Source organism: Colletotrichum scovillei, assembly GCF_011075155.1.
Source record: "Colletotrichum scovillei strain TJNH1 chromosome Unknown Contig00011, whole genome shotgun sequence".
In the NCBI taxonomy this organism is placed as follows: Eukaryota; Fungi; Ascomycota; class Sordariomycetes; order Glomerellales; family Glomerellaceae; genus Colletotrichum; species Colletotrichum scovillei.
Window position 1 is genome coordinate 900753 of NW_023336269.1, and position 21333 is coordinate 922085.

At 51.2% G+C, this 21333-nt stretch overlaps 7 protein-coding genes across 7 annotated transcripts; 4 read left to right on the forward strand and 3 right to left on the reverse strand.

The window, feature by feature from the left end:
* Positions 1–1750: 1750 nt before the first annotated feature.
* HER10_EVM0010982 (uncharacterized protein) lies at positions 1751–2615 on the forward strand. The gene is made up of 2 exons (XM_035480425.1): positions 1751–2071; positions 2179–2615. The coding sequence occupies exons 1-2, from the start codon at positions 1837–1839 to the stop codon at positions 2493–2495; spliced, it is 552 nt and encodes a 183-aa protein (XP_035327271.1). The 5' UTR covers positions 1751–1836; the 3' UTR covers positions 2496–2615.
* A 3017-nt stretch (positions 2616–5632) lies between these two features.
* On the forward strand, positions 5633–7528 carry HER10_EVM0010914 (uncharacterized protein; the record flags this gene model as incomplete). Its single annotated transcript, XM_035480358.1, has 6 exons — positions 5633–5743; positions 5774–6057; positions 6126–6613; positions 6678–7071; positions 7122–7252; positions 7320–7528. 6 exons carry the CDS (start codon positions 5633–5635, stop codon positions 7526–7528), a joined length of 1617 nt encoding a protein of 538 aa, XP_035327260.1.
* A 71-nt stretch (positions 7529–7599) lies between these two features.
* On the reverse strand, positions 7600–8603 carry HER10_EVM0011421 (short chain dehydrogenase; the record flags this gene model as incomplete). Its single annotated transcript, XM_035480854.1, has 3 exons — positions 7892–8603; positions 7742–7830; positions 7600–7683 (listed from the first exon to the last, which is right to left on the reverse strand). The coding sequence occupies exons 1-3, from the start codon at positions 8514–8516 to the stop codon at positions 7600–7602; spliced, it is 798 nt and encodes a 265-aa protein (XP_035327308.1). The 5' UTR covers positions 8517–8603.
* A 1077-nt stretch (positions 8604–9680) lies between these two features.
* HER10_EVM0012414 (uncharacterized protein) lies at positions 9681–11421 on the forward strand (the record flags this gene model as incomplete). The annotated part of the gene is made up of 2 exons (XM_035481810.1): positions 9681–10137; positions 10214–11421. The coding sequence occupies 2 exons, from the start codon at positions 9681–9683 to the stop codon at positions 11419–11421; spliced, it is 1665 nt and encodes a 554-aa protein (XP_035327394.1).
* A 2362-nt stretch (positions 11422–13783) lies between these two features.
* Positions 13784–14634, reverse strand: HER10_EVM0006713 (glycosyl hydrolase family 61; the record flags this gene model as incomplete). The annotated part of the gene is made up of 2 exons (XM_035476292.1): positions 13784–13839; positions 13998–14634. 2 exons carry the CDS (start codon positions 14632–14634, stop codon positions 13784–13786), a joined length of 693 nt encoding a protein of 230 aa, XP_035326932.1.
* A 3156-nt stretch (positions 14635–17790) lies between these two features.
* Positions 17791–18949, forward strand: HER10_EVM0002420 (uncharacterized protein). Its single transcript, XM_035472132.1, has 2 exons — positions 17791–18380; positions 18456–18949. Exons 1-2 carry the CDS (start codon positions 18025–18027, stop codon positions 18820–18822), a joined length of 723 nt encoding a protein of 240 aa, XP_035326615.1. The 5' UTR covers positions 17791–18024; the 3' UTR covers positions 18823–18949.
* Positions 18950–19342: 393 nt separating this feature from the next.
* On the reverse strand, positions 19343–20288 carry HER10_EVM0006467 (uncharacterized protein; the record flags this gene model as incomplete). Its single annotated transcript, XM_035476050.1, has 3 exons — positions 19343–19522; positions 19608–19919; positions 20022–20288. The coding sequence occupies 3 exons, from the start codon at positions 20286–20288 to the stop codon at positions 19343–19345; spliced, it is 759 nt and encodes a 252-aa protein (XP_035326918.1).
* Between the last annotated feature and the right edge of the window lie 1045 nt (positions 20289–21333).

Below are 21333 nucleotides of genomic sequence, written 5' to 3' on the forward strand. Positions count from 1 at the left end.
CGCAGGGCAGCAGCAGGGCAAGGCTCCTTCCATTTGGTCAATTGCTGCTGCCCGCTGGAGGTGTGCGCTCCAAAACGATTGCGTTATCGGCCGCTTGTCGGGACTCGGTGAGTACGTACCACGGCAATGGTGCACCAATCGCCGGCTCAACGGGACGGAATCGTCCGGAGTGGAAGAATCAGGCAACGCCGGACGATACTCCGTCATGTGGCTCACCCGAGGTATCGTCAGCCACAAAACCACAGCCACAGATCCATAACCATTTCAGCCACATTGTGCGTCTCTAGCCACACCTTGGGAATTTCTCAATGGGGAAAATTCTTCTCAATCAATCCCCTTTCTTGCGCGTCTGTTGCTCGCTAGACCTAGCTCGCTAAAGGCCAGTTCTCGTCAGACAAGGACTCTTCAATCAAGGACAATTCTTCTACTTCCTGAGGTATTTAGAGCATCTCAGCCTGATCATCAATCAGAGACTTTGATAGACCAGCCAGCACAGGCACATACCTCTCGTGAAGGTGCAAGTCAATAACCAAAAGTTCAACTCTCGCTGATGGTATGCCCAAGTTCGTCCGTAATACCTTGCGCTTCCGTTCATCCACCGTCCACGTGCTGTCGTCCGAATTGGAGCAAATCGGCCGAGCCTACCTTACATATTCATTACTGGACCTCGTCGCATCAAGCTCATGAACCCGGCGCACATCGCAACCCCTGTCGATTCTCCGCTTTGCTGGCATGTTTTCATCGCCGAAGACCGAACAAGCTTTTTTCCCTCCAGCTACGGGAACTTCAAGTTGCCCAAGAATCACGTCCGTTTGGATATCATCGCAACTACCACAGTGTATAGATCATCACGTAGCGAGAGAACAAGAATGCAATGATTTCACTTGATCAACATAACTGCTGCGAATCAAAGTACAACCTATAGTGGCTTTGCATCAAGTTGTAGGGAGCGAAAACACACACGAATGACCACACTCAAAGCCCTTCACATGCCTTTCCGAGCTCATCCTCGGGCTGAGCAAAAGTTCCTTGCCTACCATGGACCAACATCGTCAATATGACCGACCAGATGGAAAAGCGCTCACTGATCGGAACACCTACCGAGCAAGAGCAGGGGAACCCATGAGGGACTGGGACTAACCTGGTGTAATTGGAGCACACCAGGGCCACAGCTGAAAACTTGCCTAGGCCTACCGAGAACGCCGACGCCATCCAATCTTATCTGATGGATCAGATAACTTTCTTCGTCCCCTACCCCACGCCTCCTCTGCAACCTTTATCAATCTCTTCACTCCCCTCCAGCCAATGGCACTTCTCACCAACGGCCAAGCTAGCGTTTCCTTCTCCACCTCGCCGTCAAAAAGGCCCTGGACGCGACCCGAATGAAGCGAGAGAGCTCTAACCGAGCATCCTGATCTGGCATGGCTGCCATGCATAGCAGTACAACCCCTTGTCAAGTTGGCCGGACCATCTAACCGACCCTGGCTTCGAATGCACCATCGGATCACTCAACACGAACGCCTTATTCTAATAACGCTGGTGATGGAGTGAGGGAGGGTCTATCTGCCTCGCGTGCGGACGCCACATGCAGAAGCCTGACTCTCACATTCTCCAGGAACATGGCCAGCCCTCCAAGGTAGGCGTGGACTTGGAAGGTGCTAAAAATGCTTCTACACATATATAACATCGCATGTACATCCGGCACGAGCTAGACGTGCTTGAAGTTCCTTCCTTTTTTCCGCGCGTTTTACTTGTCTTCTAATTCCTTGGTTCAGATCGCTAAGAAGTCAGTCTCCTGTTTTGTCTCAAGCCGAAAATATTAATATAGCCATCAAGATGAAGTATTCATACGTTCTCCTGGCTACTGCCGGCCTTGCCGCAGCCCAACAAAAGTTCACAGACGTCGTTCCCAAGTGCTCCATCGAGTGCCTCACAAAGGCCGTAAAGGACGGCACAAAATGCAGCAGCATCGACGACTCTGCTTGCATCTGCGAGGCGGACAACTACCGCAGCATCTACACCGTCGGCGTCAACTGCGTTCTTCAAGCCTGTGGCTCTGACGTTGCTATTGGTACGTCAACTTCACTTAATTCCTTTTCTCTTTGCCACCTCCATTACCGCTTCACAATCTCAGGCAAAAGCCTCAACGCCGTGACTGACACTTGCTCTCGATAACAGGTCAGCTCCTTCCCGCCGCTGGCAAGTTCTGCCGCGAGGTCACCGGCGGCGCCTCCGCTCCTCCCGTCGACTCTGCCTCCGCCTCTGCCTCCGCCGTCGTTTCCTCTGCCATCGCCTCTCTGTCATCTGCCGCCGTTTCTGCATCTACCGCTGCCTCTAACGCGACTGCCTCCGTCTCGATCACCGCCACGCCGACTGCCGGCGCTAGCAGCACGGCCGCCGCGGCTACCACTGCTTCTCAGGCTGGTGCTGCTCCTGCTCTGGCTTCTATGGGTGCCCTTGGCATGCTTGCCCTCGGTGGTCTTGCTGCTTTCTAGAGCAATGTTCTCTGGGAAAGGAGTGACTGAGGAGCAATGCAGAGTGTCGGAAACAATGACTGTTACCGAGCCAGGCTGAGCGATGTAACGGGAAATCACTAGGCACCTGAAATGTTCACCCCTCATCTGGCGAGAATTTGAACTGATTGAAAGGATCTGGAGATACCTACTCGTAATAAACAAACGAATTACCATCTATGTCTTTGAATAGTGCACAGAGTCGATAACGTGTGATCTTTCGGGGCTCAAAGCCTCAGGACGAGAATTGAAAGTCAAGCGAACCTCCAATCTTATCATGTCCTGTCCAACCTTCATCTTCCAGGCCCGCATAATCCACACCGTGTCGTATGTCTTGCTCATAAAACTTGAGCTCCACTCCCAAATCCACTAGTTGTCGTCTAATCACCAGTTCTTCAGGGCTCATTTCTACCGCGTTGGTTTTGGTGATGATGTGTAAGGAACGAAACTGGGGAAGCTCTCCTCTTTTGATACGTTCTATCAGTCCTTGTACATTGTCAACCAAGAAAACGGCTCGGAAGCCTCCCCCAAGAGATAAGCATCGTAAGGAAGATGGCAGCGACGATACCAGGTCATTGCCATTGTATAGCTCACCCCGAGACTCGAGTCTCAAAACTTCGAGCAGCTCGTACTCCTGAAGGTAACTTCGTGGGTCTGTTTCCACGTCACTCCCTTCGGTAGAACGATCCCGGGTGACGTCACCCCAGTATTTCCCAGAGTTACCACCAAGGCGTAGACGTTTGAGGGTGGGCGCGAGGTCTTTTAGACGCCTGACGCAAGACTCAGTCAGGTTTTGGCACGCCTCCCATTCCATGTGGCCGTGGCTAATATACTGTATTTCTTCCATGCCGCCGCAGCGTATGAACATACAATCGATTGCAAGATCACGCAAGTGGCGACCATCGTCGGAGGGCCATCCGTAGGGTCCGAAGCAGCCGGTTCTATGCCGGTAAACTTGACGGGGGACATATGAAGGGCTGTCGAAGATCAGCATCGTGGGAATGTCCATATTGCGCCGAATTTCCATAAAAGTCAATTTCTCGATGTCTGGATACCCAGGTAAATGTAGTTCGTGTTGATGGTACACTGATACTGTTTCTAGGGCTGGTGTTTGCAGCATCAACCACTGGTGCCACATAGTTGTCCATCGGAAGAAATGCATGCCCCACAACCTTGTGCCGATTTTTAACACCGGCTTCAGTTCATGGGTGCTAAGAGAGGCATGGTTCATAAAATTTTCAAGACTTCTCGGACGGCGGAACTTTGGGATTTCCACTGCCTCAGGTTCGATTTCTCTGAATGAAATTGACTTAACGTGTTTGACGAGATCGGGACGTTCAAACAGCGTGTACACCAGCAAAATCGCTTTCTGACGCAGGACGCAGAAATGATAGAGGTACGGAGTTGCAATATCTCGCCAGTGAGTGTCAACAAGACAGAGATTGAAAAGCTCGGCGCTATTGGTATGGCTTGGTTGGTCTGGGTTGGTGAGACAGCCCGTGCAGTGCACGCAGAGATTTGAGGCTATCATGTGATGGACCTCGTTTGGTAGGCTCGTTATGGTTACTGGAGGATGTTTCCTGTCCACTGCAAGAGAGATATTATCTGATGCATTTGTGGCTGCCGGATTGCCGGAGGTTTGTGCGGGATCCATGGCTGGTATGAGAGATGATTTCTCATGCAAATTTGGTACGGGAGGGTTTCTCGACTCTTGATCGCTGTAGGCGGGGGTGACTGTTGAGACAGGTGAGTGTTTAGGAGAATTCGACACTCTTCAAGTTCCAGGCAGCAGGGCTCTCGACTATATCTATGACCACGGCCTACAACGGTTGCCAATGTTTGAAAGACCTCTCGCGATTAAGATCCAAAAGGTTGCGGCCTCACTCCAATCTGACTTTGGAGCCTCAGTGTGTCGTGTGAGGTTGGTGGGGTCCAACGGCGTTTGTGGACATGGTGCGCATGATACAAAGTTTTATTGATCTCAAGGTGGTTTCAATGGAACGTTTCTTCCAACTCTTCCGACTGCTCAGAAGGGCTGCATCGCTGAAAACGCCAATCCTGTTGTCTTCAAGTTCTGGACGGTATTCGACTTAGAATGGCGACATGCCTGCTTTGCTACGTGTTTATGCAAACATGAACTAAAGCTTCGATCAAGTGCCAATTCTGTGATGCCTGACTCCAACTACTTCTCGTCAAGCTATCTAAGAGAAGATAGAGCTCAGATAATCAATCAACGATCTCTTCCCGAAGATGGCAGCATTTCTCATGAGTGCTTTCCGTTACATGTAAGGAGTGTTTAATGCTCAGTGAAGCAGGCACGCACGCCCCGTCTAGATGGATTAATCTACATCTGTAAGAACAGTGATACAGTGACGTAGAAGAGGGCTGGTCAGAGGGACTGCAGCACGATCAGGGGCTTGCATTAAGATCCTTGAGGCTGCGACCGACGCCTGTAGGAGTGAGGTTCTCATGACATAAAGTGGAAAGTCTGAGATCAGTCCTTCCTCACTGGACTCTCATGGCACCCTCGGGCTGCATGTTGGTCAGGAGATGCAATACCCCTCCTCCTTGGCACATTGACAACCAACAATTTCGGCCTCCCGTGCATGATCGCTGTCGTGCTTCATCCCTCGGTATCTCAAGTAGCTCAACTTGAATTTTTGAGTAAGAAGTTTTGCCTTTTTCCTTTCTCTTGAAAACCTGCGACCTCATTCATTTCGCCGAATTTGAACAATTATGGGAAGAGTGATTGGAATGCGGAAGACAGATGGAATCATCTTGATCATGATTGAGTGAATCTGGGGACCAGGAAATGATTACCCCGATCTTCCCAACCCCATTTAACCGGTACCAATAGGATCTGCTATACCCCTAAGCATACAATTACTCTAGACTCCCGACGCAGATCTCGTAACCCCACGGGGAAGAAATCAGACCACATCTTACACCCTTGTCAGCCGTTCCCCCGGGTCAAGTAATCCGAGGATCAGTTCTGATACCCAGATGCACCTTCAAAAATCCCGATTCATATCAAACTTGGGAGACCTGTGTATTGATCACGAACAGACCTGATACGAGATCTCACTTACCCCTGGACAACCACTTCACATGCACTGAAAATGGCCACCGCTGTAGCCAAACCGCCATATTTTGGGCTCAAGGGGAAATGGCTTACTTACTGGATTACGTTTGCATGCAGTGTAGACATGCTCATGTTCGGCTATGACCAAGCAGGTAAGCCATTGTTACTGCCGTCTGAGCCGTATGCTAACACGGGCAAAGTCTTCAGCGGCGTCATCGTGACTGACGATTTTCTCGAGCTTCATGATCTCGTCGGCCCGGAGAAGACCCGTATGCTATCGACAATCACAGCAATATACGACATCGGCTGTTTCGTCGGAGCGATTTTGGCCTTCACTATTGGGGAGTCACTGGGTCGAACGAAGTCCATCCTCATCGGTACCGCGATTATGAGCATCGGCGCCATCTTAATGGCATCGTCTTATAGCTTGGCCCAGATGTTCGTTGGGCGCATTGTGCTAGGGTGAGTATCAGCTCATGGCCTCGCTCATTCCACATCGAGGCAAAATTAAACTGATGTTTACACAACAGAATCGGCAACGGAGTCAACACGGCTACCGCTCCGATTTGGCAGACCGAGACAGCTCCCGCTCACTGGCGTGGGAAGCTAGTCATGTTTGAGATGATGATGAACATTGTTGGATTCTCCCTCTGCAACTGGATCAACTTTGGTTTATCATACGCAGGCGGTGCCGTCGCCTGGAGGTTCCCCCTCGCCTTCCAATTTGTCTTCATCATTGCGCTTTTCGCCGCTGTGCCATGGCTGCCGGAGTCGCCCCGATGGCTCATGTCACATGGGCGGGAGGAAGAAGCAACACTGATTCTTGCCTGTCTCGAGGCAAAACCAGAAGATGATGCGTTTGTTATTTCTCAGAAGGAAGAGATACGCTTCAGTATCGACTACGAAAGAGAACATCATATCCGGTGGAGAGATCTGCTGCGACCCGATCCTGGGGCCACCAAACCACTGCGCAGAATCATCTTAGGGGCTGGCACACAGTTCATGCAACAGTTTGAAGGTAAGGTGAATCTCGATTCTGGACGAGATGGCGCCAAGTGTTTCTAACATATCATTGCGTGCAGGTATCAACATCATGAGTTATTATATGCCGGCCGTTTTAATCTCTGCGGTTGATCTATCAAATGAGCTTGCACGTCTCCTAACGGCTGCCAACTCGCTGACTTATCTGATCTTCTCATGTGTATCTGTGACACTTGTCGAGAGATGGGGACGGCGCGGACTGATGCTTCTTTCCACTGCCGGCCAAGGCTTAGCATTCCTCGTTATCACGATTCTTCTCAGGTACGGTGGCCCGGGAGGAAACCGAAGAGCTTCAGAGGGATCCATTGTTTTCTTCTTCCTATACTTCATGGCATTCGGCCTGGGAATGCTGGGCGTTCCCTGGCTTTATCCCACTGAAATCAACTCGATTGCCATGCGGACGAAAGGTGCTGCAGTTGCTACGGCCACCAACTGGTACAACAAGTCCTCGGTCATTATTTCTTGAATCAACTAACGGCTTTCAGGATGACGAACTATGTGATTGTCCAAATTACACCAATCGGAATCCAAGATTTGGGGTGGAAGTTTTGGATCGTGTTTACAGTCTTGAACGCTGCGTTCCTGCCTGTCATCTACCTCTTTTATCCAGAGACAGGTAAGAGCCAATCCTAAATCCAATCATGAAGGTATCCCGATGAAAGTACGTCTTACACACATCCCAGCAAACCGAACACTCGAAGACCTCGACGAGTACTATCGCAACAACCCTCCTCTCTTCGTCATTGGCGATAAGGACGCGATTGCCAGTCAAAGACCCAAGAAATACGTCGATAGACAGGAAGCACATGTTCAGCGGGTTGCTCACGAGAACGAGATCACCGAGACTAGCGAAAATGCGGTTTTATCTGGAGAAAAGCACCAAGCAACTTGAGAGTAGCGGCTTCTTTCGGGCAGGGCAAAGAGACCAAAGGTTCAAGATGTACTCATTAATAGTATGTCTTTCTATGTCAGGGTATATCCCCCATCAACGATGATATCGGCACCAGTCATGTAGCAGCATGCATCGCTTGCCAAGAAAACATAAACCTATATCTTGTGGTTAGCAAACACAGACCGACCGTGTGACTACTGCACTCTGTCTTACGCCTTTGAGCTCAGATGTCTCTGCCATTCGCTTGCCGGGAATCATCTCCATCCACTTATCGAAGCGCTCCTTTGGTTGAACATACAACACTGATGTGGATTTTAGTCAGTGCTAGTTCGAATTTTATGGGAGGACAGGCCATGGACTCACTCTCCGTTTCAATAAAGCCCGGAGAAACACTATTGACCCGTGCGAAGTCCACCCACTCTACCGCGAGACTCTTGGCCAAGTGTACGGCGGCTGCCTTTGAAGAGTTGTAGGCAGCCTGTCGCTGAGGAACATTAACGAGTGTAGCACTGACTGACGCAGTGATAATCAGATTGCCGCGCCCCTGTTGCTTGAAGACCTTCCCGGCAGCCTGCGCCGTCCACATGACGCCATCGAGGTTGACACTATTGTTGTCTTTCCACGTCTCTTCGGTGTACTCAAGGCTGGGAATATCAGCGCAGACGCCAGAGTTTGCAACCATAACATCAAGGTGCCCAAAGTCTTGAACAATCTGGTCAACCGTGGCAGCAATTGAGGCTCGAGACCGAACGTCGCTCTGGTAAGCGCGAACGCTCACACCCGTGTCCTTGGCAATTTGGCTAGCGATGTCGACGGCGTCTTTGCTGGTCGCGTAGATGAGAGCTACATCAGCGCCGGCTTCGGCGAGGCCCCGAACGATCTCAAGGCCAATGCCTCTGGCGCCGCCCGTAACGGCTGCGACCTTGCCTTTCAGCGAGAACTGCGAAAGGACAGGTGCACCGGGATTGGGTGGCTTGTACAGTGGCATGGCGGATGATGTGTGATTGGGACGCGTTCAAATAATGAGTTCAAGCACCGCACTTAAGATGCAATAGTCAGTTGATACCTAGGCAGGGAGCAACGAATGCGAAGGCATCGGACATTAGCCTAGGAGGGGTAATTGAGGGGTTGGAGAACTGCGCCAAGATAGCTGAAGTAATCATGCATGGGGATAGGGCGAGGGGCTTCCTCGCGACTGGATAACTATTATTCAGGTGGAAATCAAGCAAGTTGCTCAGTCATTTCTCTTTGAATGATTTGACTTGTAGTTGTTCTTTTTCTCTATTCACTCCTTGCTTGAAAGACAACTTATTGTGTTTGACATTCCTCTACTGGGAAACCTCTATTTGAAGTGGTAGTCCACCTACTTGACTTCGTACCCTGTGTCGAGAAAGACACGAGGTCACAGGCTGGGTGATCTGATGGAATGAGCTATCATAATCAAAGAGACTACCCCAGAGTCGGCTTCGCCGGTGCTCGGCTTGTGAGCCATTTCTGGGGAGCATGGATTACCCTCCGGTCTAGTCCGCGGCCCGCGGCGCATCAAGGAAGGGCCCAGGTGTGCTCACTGCCGTTACCCGTCGTAAACGCGACGCTGAGTTCCTACAAGCGCCGGGATGGTAACGACCGACCGTTGAATTGGATCTCTGCTGCGGGTTCGCGACTGTTCGCGACTCAACGCCCCGAGGATTGCTGCCGATCGCCATCAGGCGACACTAATGCTTCCCCGACCCTGACTTAAGAAAGCTAGAAAAGCTTCATTTACTCTGTGGGGAAGCGGGTACCTTAGATCAGATTGGGGTAGGTCTCGTGGAGTGGCCGTATGCACCCCAAAGACGATGATTTCATTTCCGAACCCGAGCCCCGGCCAACCCCATGAATACGATGTTTCATTGCAGATCCCATGCGGCAGGTCCTCTCTTAAAAGCGACCGTCTGCCGGCTTCGCTAACTTGAAGCGTCCTAGCCACCATCGTCTCTATTGGCGCGCAAGTCCATCATCGTGCGGTTGAGTTGCCGCCGTATTTTGGACTTCGCGACTCTTGAAAGTATTTAAGGCGACGATGGGAATGTCTAACACTGAATCGCGTCAAGAATCGAGCGCTGCACGTCTTCAAAGCTAAAGCGTCTGAGTCTCATTTTCCACACTCATCATGGGCATCTCAAGCTTCCTCCTCCTCGGCCTCGGGGGTGCCTCTCTGGCCGCGAGTCAGTCTTTCCAGTCGACGCCCGTGATGGGATGGAATTCGTACAATCAGGTCTCCTGTAGCCCGACCAATGCCGGCATCACAGCTGCCATCAATTCCTTGGCTGACCGAGGCTTCGTCACCGCGGGCTACAAGTACTTTCAGATCGACTGCGGCTGGGCCTCCAGAGATGGCCAGCGAAATGCCACATCGGGCGCGTTGAAGGTCGACACCAACGCGTTCCCCCAGGGCCTCAAGCCCTTGAGCGATCTTGCGAGGTCTAAAGGCATGAAATGGACCATGTACTCCGACGCTGGCGTGCGCATGTGCGACCCGCAGGTCCCAAGTCCTGTCTTGGGCTCACTCGGTCACGAAGCCGCCGATGCCGACTTTTTCAAGACTCTCAACACAGAGTATCTCAAGTGTGAGTTCCGCAGGCCATAATTGGCAACTGTGCCACTAGTGCCACGCGGCATGCGCTGACTACGATTTGCTCTCAGATGACAACTGCTATGCCGACGGTCCCAACGGATCGCAGAATGCGCCGAAGGATCCGCGAACCGATTTTGTCTCGCGCTTCACCGTCATGTGGAAAGAACTTCAACGAGTTGGCATTCCGGGCATGCTGATCTGCCAATGGGGAACCCCCTATTCGGCTTCCAGCGGCCTCCAGGGGCCCGCACAATGGACGAAGGGCATCTCGACCTCGTTCCGACTGTCGGACGACATTGCCACGGGCTGGGGCAACGTTTACCGAATCTACAACCAAGCTATTCACATTGTCAAGTCCGGCATCGTCGGACCGGGCAACATCGCTGATGCTGACCTTCTCGAAGTCGGCAACACGGGCATGACTTTCGACGAGCAAGCCACCCACTTTGCGTCCTGGGCCATGCTCAAGTCTGCGCTCATGATCTCCACCGATCTTGCCGCTCTCTCTAATCAGGCCGTGGCCGTCTTGCAAAACAAGGACCTTATCGCCATCAACCAGGATTCAGCCGTCAAGCCGATCAAGCTAGTTCAGCGCTGGACCGGTAACCGCGACCTCTGGGCTGGTGATCTCGCCAACGGAGATGTCGCTGTCCTTGTCGTGGACCTGAGCAATGCCGCCCGCACGCTGACTGTCCAGCTCGCCGATCTCGGCATCACCTCCGCCACGGTCAAGGACCTTTGGACGTCAAAGTCCGTCACCAACGCCAACAGCTACTCTGCGCAAGTCAACGCACACGGTTCCCTTGCACTTCGCCTCTCCAACATCCAGCGCTCAACTGCCGCTGGTGCGAAGTACAACTACGTCTCTGTCGCCACCGGCTCGCTGTCATCTGGCGCAAACCTGCAGTCCTGCTCTGGCTGCACATCCTCGAACAAGGTCGGCAACCTCGGCGGCTCCTCCAATGGCCGCGTTGTACTGTCCAACGTCTCAACGTCCAAGGCCGGCACGCAGACCGTACTGTTCGACTACATCAACGGTGACGTCGGGTACCTGGGAGGCAGCAACAACGAGAGGCTGGCGTCCATCAGTGTCAACGGGGGCGCCGCGCAGACGGTCAGCTTTCCTCTTAGCGGTTACAACTGGTCCGCGGATGTTTTCAAGGGATACGCAGTTGAGTTGACAGGTTTCACGGCCGGCGGCGCCAACACCATTAGCATTTCGGGCGTGGGAAGTGCTTGGGCGCCGGACTTTGACCGGGTAGGCGTGGCTGCGTAGACGTTGCATGCACATAAATCAAAGTTGTGGAAATTTGCATAATGTTTGCCATTCATGATTAATGGTTCCCTTTCCACCCTCCAGTGAAAAGCATTGTACCTATCTAAGATAGTTCACAAGTGTATGTCAAGACTCAGAAGAGGAAATCGGATTCACCAATCTGATGAACTGTCTGATGCATGAACCGAATTCCTTCGCAATGCATTGTCGGACATATAAGCTGCCTCTTAGCCGTTCGCCCATATCTCCCTATTCTCCTGCCTAGAGTAGTTTCCAATTCTCAACATCCAGAGCAGCAAGGTCACCACCACACAATGTCGCATGATGCTTGTAATGAACAACTTCGACACCTAAATCCTCAAGTTGTCCGAAGAAAGGGGATGGAGCTCGACGGCTGCAAGCGATGTGCAGGGTTCGGAGTTCCGGAAGATCACCACGTCGTATTCTTGTCACCAATCTCTCCATTGTGTGGTACTCACGTCGGATCGTGTAGTTCATCGGGTTTCTAATGGCCCAGTTGCACCCTGGCAAGAATAGTGTACGTAGTGAAGTCGGCAATGAATCGAAAAACTCCTCTGTTCGGACGGGCTCGGATGGAAAGGGCGTGACATGGTCGCGACAGAGGGCGTGGTTGAAATCCAATCGCAAAGTATCCAGGCAGGTGAGCTTTTGCAACAAATTCAGGCCATCCCACCTCCACAATGGAAGCTCGATAGGCGTAGTACCTATATCGATACTCAGTCGTAGCCGTTTGAGAGTAGCTGCGAAAGGCTGTAACGAGTCCAGCAAATTCTCTAGTTGGCCCGGGTGCTGCGGCAGGATGATCTGAATCTCTTCTAGAAATCTGCAGACTCTAGAAACCGACTCAAAGTGGTCTACGAACGATTGAGTATTACGCAAGCTTCCACCAATTCTTAGACTCGTTAGGTTTGCGAACAAAACCTGAAGACTAGGCTCTAGAGTAGATTTGATTGGAAAGAAGTCGAAGAGAGCGAGAGAGGTCAGGTTCGGCGCGAGTTGAAGCGCGCACCAGTATTCGCTGGTGTCATGGAGGAACTCCCACCCTCCTCCCCCTGGAGAGTCCGGTTTGCCAAGGGTCAAGTGTACTAGATCTTTGAAGCTGGTGCGTGGGTTTTGTGGCGATGGCATTGTTGAACCGTTCCCAGCAGCCACGAGGTTCCTTAGGACTTCACCCGACCATTGTACTGGCAGCTTTACATGCTTCGCCCGAGGCGTGTGTGCCAGCAACATAGTCGCCAAGAATGACTGCACTTTGTTGCTTGTGACAATCCACTGCGGCAGATTCATCGTATCTTCATCGCGGGGAAACTCGATTCCAAGCTCTTTACTTCTTTCTTTCAATATCATCGCCACTTCTTGATATCCGCGGAAGGTATCATAAGAGAAGCTGTCCAGAGAAACAGACTCCACAAGTTCTCCAAGGTCAGGGAACTCAATAAGAGATCTGACAAACAGCGGTAAAGTTTTCGTCGCCCTATAGTGTCGGAATAGAGATACCTGGCCAACTGCCCGCCATGCTGGGCCAACAAGACAGAAACTCGAAAGATTTCTCCAGGCAATCAATTCCAGACCCCTCTGCCAATCTGCCAGGTCTGAAGACTCATAGCCGGATTCGAGATGAGGAGCGATTCGAAGTAGAATCTCAACTGGCAAGTGCGAGCTTCTACGTCCGGTTCGAGCGCCCAACATGCCACTTGTACAACGAGATTCGTAGGACATGTTTGTTTCTGTTGGTTCGGGTGTGGTGAAAGTTCTTAAGTCCGCTGTGCTTTGCAAAGCTAGGGAGGAAAAAGCTATGCCTGGTAGTCTAAGCTTGGAAGAGTTCCTTGGGCGCTTGTCGTTGAAGTTTCGCAGGAATGAAGTGCTTGCCATGTGTTATTGAAGAAGAGAAAGCAGACAGTGACCTATCAATACCAATATGGTGTTGTATCTCCGTTACTAAATGCAGCAGACACCGGAAGAAGGGGGGGGGGGGGGTCCGTTCATCATCATTTCATGACTTGGACTGTGGCACCTTTGTAGTTCACGATATTTTGTAGTCGCTTAAACGGAGATAGAGACATCTACACGCATCAATGCCATGGCGAGTGAATTTTTCCGAGCGAAGGCCCAATATCGCTGTCATTGATTTTTTTCGTCCTTCTTTAATAATTGATTTGTTAAAAGTCTCACGTCAGTTAGGAGTGAATGACTTTTCCGGATCTTTTATCTTATTCAAATGATGTAGGCTTTCTGCCACCATCACTAGAGAAAGTTGGATGCGACTAGTTACAAGTAAGATAGCCTAAATCAACCAAGCCAAGGTCCCATCCAAGTTATCCGTGTATCCAAGATTGCTTATCTAGCACGTGAACAGGCTAGGGCCGGGAATCGTGTAGGACTCAACCGGGGGCCAGTCTAGAAACGTTCTTGTCAGCTGAAATGTGGTCGATGAATGCCAAAGAGAGAACTTTGGAAGACTTACAGATGTTGATTGTGACTCCAGGGTCGGTACCCTAAGGATAATGTAGTTAGTGGTTATACTCGAAGTTAAGATATTTAATATCTAGAAGCACAACCGCTAACCTTGTACGCGCCAGGCAAGCTGACAGTCGAGGGAGTCTTGGTGCCAGTGCCTCCAACAACGTTGATCTGAGCACATTCCATGTAGAATTGGGCACCCGGGTAGCTGCCAGCACCGTGCAGGGCAATCATTTCCGCGCGAAGGAGATACTGTCCAGGAGCGATACACTCTGGAATCTTGATGCTGTGACGTCCCTGGCCGTCGATGACCTTTTCGGTCCCCCAAACACCACCGCTGTAGCCGTCCTGCTGGATCTTGAACCAGCCATCTCCGACGCCAGAATCGGTAGTAGCGTCGCTGACCTTCTTCAGATACGCAATGGTCGGGCCCTTGTGACTGCTGTCCATGACATCCGCGGGCGCAGAGCCGGTGGAGCTGAGCATGTAACGCCAGATGGCGGTGACGTTCTGCCCGGCCTGAACGATGATGACCTTGGAAGTGGGCGTCGTGGGGTTGGGAGCGCCGTTGCATGCGAGAGAGTTGGAGGTCACATCTTCGATAGGGCCGTTGTAGGAGGGAACGCGAACGCCGTTGCCGACGCCCTGATTCGTGCCGCCGACTTCGAGGGACGAGAAAATGGTGTGGGCACTAGCTATGCTGGCCGTCAGGAGAGGAATGAGAACCTTCATCGTGGGTTTGGGCTAGGCGTTTTTTGGTCGGAGAGTGGCTGGACGAAAGAATGAATATCTGCTCAAACGCGCTCGGCTTGATTAAGGTAGTGGTCAAGTAGAGTTAAAGCAATGAACTGGAGGGATATATATAGGAGTTTCTTTCCTTGATTGAACTATCAGATGCTGACATCCCGAGTGTTCTCTTCTTCCCGGAGGGTTTCCCGTTGAAGGCGAGTTGGGCCAGCTGACGAGAAGCCAAGACTGCCACGCCGGCGACACACCGGCCGTGATGTTGCTATGTTACGACCGATAGGCGAATCGTCAGGCTTTTTGAGGTCGGGAGGATCACCAGCCATGGCTCCGGGTGGATCGACGGAGGATGATGGTCCGGATTACACAGCAATGTTGGTCGGAACCGGTACCGAGATTCCCGTTCGCCGTGACCCAAGGCTCTGGGCGTTCATTTAACTGAGCTAATCTAATTCGTGCTTTTCTACTCGTCCCTCTCTGCAAGTGGCACGTCTTCACCTAGCTCCCGGTCTTGCGTCTTCTTATGGGTGCGAAGATCCATGTCGTCTGAGAGAACGGTGTCAACCGTCAACTGCCTAAACCAGCAGGGCATAAGCAACAATTGATTACCCTGTAGCATCGATGTTTTCTACCTAGCCCGACGACTGAATGATACATGTGATAGGCACACTATGAGACGTCCGCAGACTCTACATACTGTTCTAAATGCCGTGTCTGCGACGTCTACCAATAACCGATCTTTAACTTTACTCCAGACGGGCTCAGCCACCACCAAAACCAAAGCCCCCAGATTATCGGAACGATTTCTTCTCACTTACTCTATAAACTGGCATTCCAGTAAGCACCCGTTCCTGTAGATGGCATTTTCAGTTGATTCTCAACATTAAACTCGCATTAGACGTCGTGATAACGGACTGCCCATAGTAAATCCACAACACCGAGACTCTTCAGCTTGACCGTATGTGAGCAGGGGCTCTCAAGTAATCAGATTGATCAAATACGTACTTCTGCGGGAAATGTATTCTTGTTCGGTTTCCGCGAGGGATGCGCATTAACGTCTCAGCATACCGCGGTCTGCCATGTGTTTGAATAATGATCATGTTGAGTCGACAATTGAGAGGAAAGCAAATTTATTGTCAGAATGAGGGTAAAGGTGTACAATAACAAACACGAGCGTTTGGCATCAAACCTATGGAGCTTCGAGAGGCCAGACAGGACGAGGAAGTCGTCTATAGCCGCAATTCGAACTAAGAAAATGAAAAAATAAAGGAAAAACCACCTTGCTATGCACTACTTCATACTACTGCGATTGCAGAGGCAATGCAACTTGTGTTGTTTGCATGCATAGCATCAACTTTACCCAATGAAGATATCCGTGCAGATCCGACTCAATTGAAGAACGTTACAGTTACCCGAGATCATAAGTCTTAGAGGTTGCTTAGGTCATCTTTAAGGCCCAGATTGATCTTTTTGGCTTGCAAAAACGGTCGTCTAATGCCTCACTAGGGTAAGCCACAAGGAAGAAAAATCTAGATTGATCAACGTCACCAACTGGAATTTTTCGACTCTTCCTTCCCGGGTGGCTTGCTTAGTAGATCCACTAACTCGCTGGTTCCTGCACTAGACCACGCAAAGAGTCCTCGAAGCCCTGGCAGAGTGGGTATTTTGACTGAAGGATGCGGTGTTAGTGCGATCGATGATTACTGTTTTTTTGACAGAAATTCTCGGCCGATCTCCCGGCATCTTTGCCCAGATGGATGTGGACTTTTGCTAGCAGAACCAGACCATGAGATGGCCGCGTGAATAAACCGATTATTCTAAGCATGGCAGCCAACGAGAACTTAACTATTATGTCACCCTTCATGCGATGCCAACAGTCTCGGGTCACGTTACCTACAAGCTTGGCACTAGAGATGCGTTACGTAACACCATTTCCCCCTTTCTTCAGATTGTCGTCTTGGCAAGCCAAGTGAGATTCCCAACTTCCTAACCGTGGACAGTGGAGTACTTCATCATCCAAAGAAGCTTTACCAAGGCGTTACATCTTGCAGCGCGCCTAGAAACAACTCTGCCGCGCCTCCGCATCGAGCCCTCTTAAGACGGCAAAATGGAGTCTTGATCATGACTGCTTCCATCACCAACATGCCCTTGAGAAGTGACGGGGCAGAACTTCCCAACTTCACATTGTTTGCACACGAAAAGAGCCACGAGTCCTGTGGGTACCTGGCAGATTTGCTCCCCGCTTCTCCCCATAAAACCAGGTTCACTCAAGGTGAACCGTTGGACCGTAGAGCCTCACGCGAAAAGAGGAGGTCAATGCCCTCGCAATCTACCAATCATCCTGCCTGAAACCAAGCAGCAGCTGCCAACGAGAACGGGCTCGCGGCAGTGCAAGCTTTAGTGCCGAGGAGAGTCACGGGAGGATTGTGTAGATCCGACAATCCAGTCCGCGGTGTGCGCGGGAGCTCTCACCGGGGGAAAACCGAGCGGGCCTCCGGGACAAAGGTGCCCACTGTTTGTGACGTGACGATCGAAATGAATCGGACCTTTAGCCAAACCGAGCGAGCTGAATTACAAAATAGAGCGCGGTGTCTTCGACTGTCCGCTCCAAGTCCTTCCAAACTTCCAAGGCTATTCAACAACGGGTTAATTCAACGGTGTCTCAGTTCAGACCACTACAAAAAAGCAAATTGCGGCCCGGTGAGAGACGTGCCTTAGCTACGTACCTAGTCTCAGGTAGGTAGGTAAAGATAGAAACGAACGTACACGAGAAACCACATGCATTTTCTTTGTGTTCCCCAACAGCTTTAACTGGAGGGTGCCAAATGCACCTCTCGGCGGCATGCCTGCTTTAGTGGCGACTCGAGTCCTCGAAGCGAGAAGAGAGATAGAGAGAGAGAGACTGCGAGACTGCGAGTGGTCTGGCCTGGGCCGGCCGGACAAGTCTGCGCCCCTTTCTCGAACCCACTTGGGTCGGGGGGAGGGTCGCAGTTTGGCAACCAAGAATTTCGACAAAAACTCCTGATTTGTTTGCCATGCGAACCCACTTGCCGCGTGGGAGGTTGCATTGTGCAGTCCCATCGAGAATTTCGATAAAACTCCTGGGTGTTTACCATTGCGCCAGTGGTCCATTTGCCTCCGTTTCTCTCTTCCCTTACCCGTTGCGCGCGTAGTATCTTCTTTGCGAGTTTCCGGCCACCACATTCTTTTGATCAACAACTTTCCCACCCCTTCCACTCTTTTAACTTAGACTTATTCGTAAAGTTTAAGATCAGCAAACAACGATCCAGTTGATTATCATAATCGTTATTCAACGTCCGCTCTTTATACCGAATTTACAGCTATAACTACCTGTAAACCTATACCAAGTCCGTCATAATGGCCGTCCGAACCGCCGAGGTAGCCGCCCCTGCCGTCACCACCGCACCGACCGGCACTCCCGTGCCCGTCGCGACGGTGGCACTCACGACGACCTTCACGCCGCCCGCAGAATGTACCGAGAACCACTTGACCATGTTGGTCGGCGCCCTCGAGAAGATCTGGATTAACGAGCCCGTACCTCTGCCCAACTCGACCCTCTCAGCCTGCCATCCCACGCAATGGGTTAACGGCTACTCATCCGCCCTATCCGCCTCCAGCTCCATCGCACCCTTCATGAGCCCTCTCGTTTGCCCGAGCGGATACAGCACAGAGAGCAGCACCTGGTCAAGCGGATACATTGCCTGCTGCGCTTCGTAAGTTCCCCTAGCCCTACGATCTGAGCCAAGAATAGCCAAGATTATGTCCAAGATGCTAACTCTACCTAACAGCGGCTTCACCTTCGCTGCACCCGCCAAGACCGCCGACGCCGATCGCCCGGCTTACGGCGGCACTTGCTACAGCAACTTTGACCTGAGCCAGACCGCCACCGTCACCGTCTACAACCCCGAGGAACTCTCCACCACCATCGCCTGGGTCGCGACAACAACGCCCGCACAAGCCTACGCTCACCCCATCGACGGTATCGCAGCAGACTACACACCGGGCGCCTCCACCTCAGGCTCATCCGGATCAACAAAGACCAACTCCGCCGGCGTGGCTGTCGAGACGGACGAGAACGCGGCGCCTAAATTGGGAGGCAACTCAAGGGCAGCATTCATTGTTGGATTCTTGCTCGCGAGTGTGATGATGTGGTAGATTCCCCCCAACTTGCCAATTCAGGCTGCCGGTTGTAATCAGCGACTACAACCATTATGTTACGACTTAAGATTCTGCTTCTTCAACTACCGGATTATCGAGGGAAAACGGCACTTCGCCAGGTCATGTCATTTTGCAATATTACGAAAGAATATTCTTTGGGTCTACCTTACCTCTCTAGTAGCCTTTTATACTACATAATTTTCAACCAAGCTCTGCGTAGCTCATCCTCGTCATCGCGTGGGATTATGGGCCAACACCACCCCGCACTAGCTCGTACACAAGCCCTGCTCGAATTTCCTATGTGTGAACTGACTGAACATGGAAGAATGTGTCAATGATTTGAAAAGTACTCTGAATGCGACTAACTAGGTTTCAACAACTGCGGTGTCCCACGTTCTGCTACGCCAATTCGACCAACTCGAGTTAAGGTACATGCACAGTTTAATCAAGCCTTGGAGATATGACAGCTCGGTGTCAAGGGTCAGAAACCTTCGATCGGGGTCAGGCATCGCCTGATTCAAAGCTCGTCTTTTACCGCATGACGATGGTCATCAAGCGCTTCTCTCAAATTCTCATCCGTCCCTGCCATCTTATGCAAGTCCGCCCATCTTGCATCTTCGTCTTCATGGTCAACAAGCACCGCCAACCTGCTGACGAACTCGATGAGAGTCTTCCGGTCTGTGTTGAGCCAGGCAGCCTTGGTCATTCAATCAGCGGTTGTTCTCTTCATGTCAACGAGACGCTAAGACTCTATTATGGCGCTCAGAATATAGATAACTTACTTCGGCGTTTTGGATCACGATCCGCCTGGACTCATACATGTTTTGTGTCTCTTGCTTCACCTTCAGAGTGCCCCGAACACCAAAGATCTTGCACAGTGCCTTCCGAGCATAGTCTTGCTCCTCTTCTGTGTCTAGCGATGCGTCGAGAAACGGCCTAAATTTGGATGTCACATAGGTGAAATTGGTCGCCTCGACGATTTTCGCCCATGTCGCCTGTGTCTCGTTGAGGGGCTCCATCTCGTTATGGAACCTGTCGAAAGCTAGTTGCAATTTGTCGCCGGCGTCTTCCCATCCAGCCTCTTGCAACCGGATCTGGAAAGTTCAATGGTGGTAAGTTACACGTACAAGAAGAGAGACATACCTCCTGTCTCAAGCTACCGAGTCTCTTTTAGTCGGCGTATGGGATAGACTTACTTCAATCACATCACGCGTACTAGCATATCTGCACAGGTCCAACCATTGGATGTCCTTCCCTTCTTGCCTCAAAACAGTCCCATAAGCTGTATCAAAAACAGCCTTTGCTATTTCAATGTCACTGAAGGAGTTTGAAAAGGCTGTGCCATTTTCTTTGGACATTGACTCGTTCCAAGGCATGTACATGTAAAAGGCCTGGTAGAGGTGGAAGAGAATATTGAACAGAAGGGAGAAGACATGCTTGAAGACAAAGCCGCTGGTCCCCATGGTGAAGTTGCGGAGATGCTGTACCAGGATCGAATTGCATCAAGCGACTTTCAATTGGAATAGAAAAGGTAAGGTTAAGAAGCTGGTTGGGTGCAGGATTTTATCGCAAACACGACGGACCTTGGGGCACTTAAGTATTTGGTATGGACAGTGTCAAGCAGAGCAAACTACTTCTTTTTATTTTGGCTTCTGAGGCTTTGGGGCGTCAAATTGATAGGAACTGGCTTTATTCCCACGCCCACTCGAACCAACAGACGTCCACTTTTCCGTAGCATCCCAGCAAGGCGGCGCCCCTTATGAGGCACACCCGTCAGATGTAGTTAGCTCAAGGCCCTCTGCAAGCATCACAGGAAAGGTTGGCGGCTTGTCATTGGCCCACATACATTTGTAGGAGTACAATCCTGGTATCTCCAGGTACGTGACTGTCAGTAAGGCAAGCGGGAATGATGCGGTTTGTAGACAGTAGGCCAGAAACAGGCATCTGGTCGGGCACATAAGACGAATGCAAGTACGTACCTCAAGATCGACGGGACACCTCATGGCTTAAGGAGGCTGTCTGCCATGCACCGCTGCCTTGGCGTAAGACTCGGAGACAACCGACAGCAGATGGTCCTTCCCAACTTCGGTGAGAGGCGCTCGATACGCGCCACCGGAAAGGGCAGCGACAAAAGGATCTTACTTGGACTCACCTGCAAGTAAACCAGCATTATAAATATAGCGAAGACAAAGATTAATGCATGCAAGCAACACAACGTTATAGGCTCTCGTCACCAACGGTGGGCGGACAACATGAGGCGTAATTTGTTCGATATTCACTTTGCTAAAAATTGCTAGAGATTGGCCCTCGCGATTATTCGGTCTTCTCCTTTAAGCCTCACAAGTGACCCTCATATTCTACGCATGCCACCAGCAATTTGCTCAATCTGTGATCACCAAGATATCCGGTTGCAGAAGCTGAAGCAGCGGACGTGGCTGTGCTTCAGTATGACGCCTCACTCCACGCTTGGCAGAAATCTCCCAGTCGGAACTTCGGTTGTATGCCTAG

Coding starts and splice junctions, on each gene's coding strand:
- HER10_EVM0002420 (XM_035472132.1), top strand. CDS start 18,025: ATGGCCGTCCGAACCGCCGAGGTAGCCGCCCCTGCCGTCACCACCGCA. Junction 18,381..18,455: donor TACATTGCCTGCTGCGCTTC/GTAAGTTCCCCT, acceptor TCTACCTAACAG/CGGCTTCACCTTCGCTGCAC.
- HER10_EVM0010982 (XM_035480425.1), top strand. CDS start 1,837: ATGAAGTATTCATACGTTCTCCTGGCTACTGCCGGCCTTGCCGCAGCC. Junction 2,072..2,178: donor TGGCTCTGACGTTGCTATTG/GTACGTCAACTT, acceptor TCTCGATAACAG/GTCAGCTCCTTCCCGCCGCT.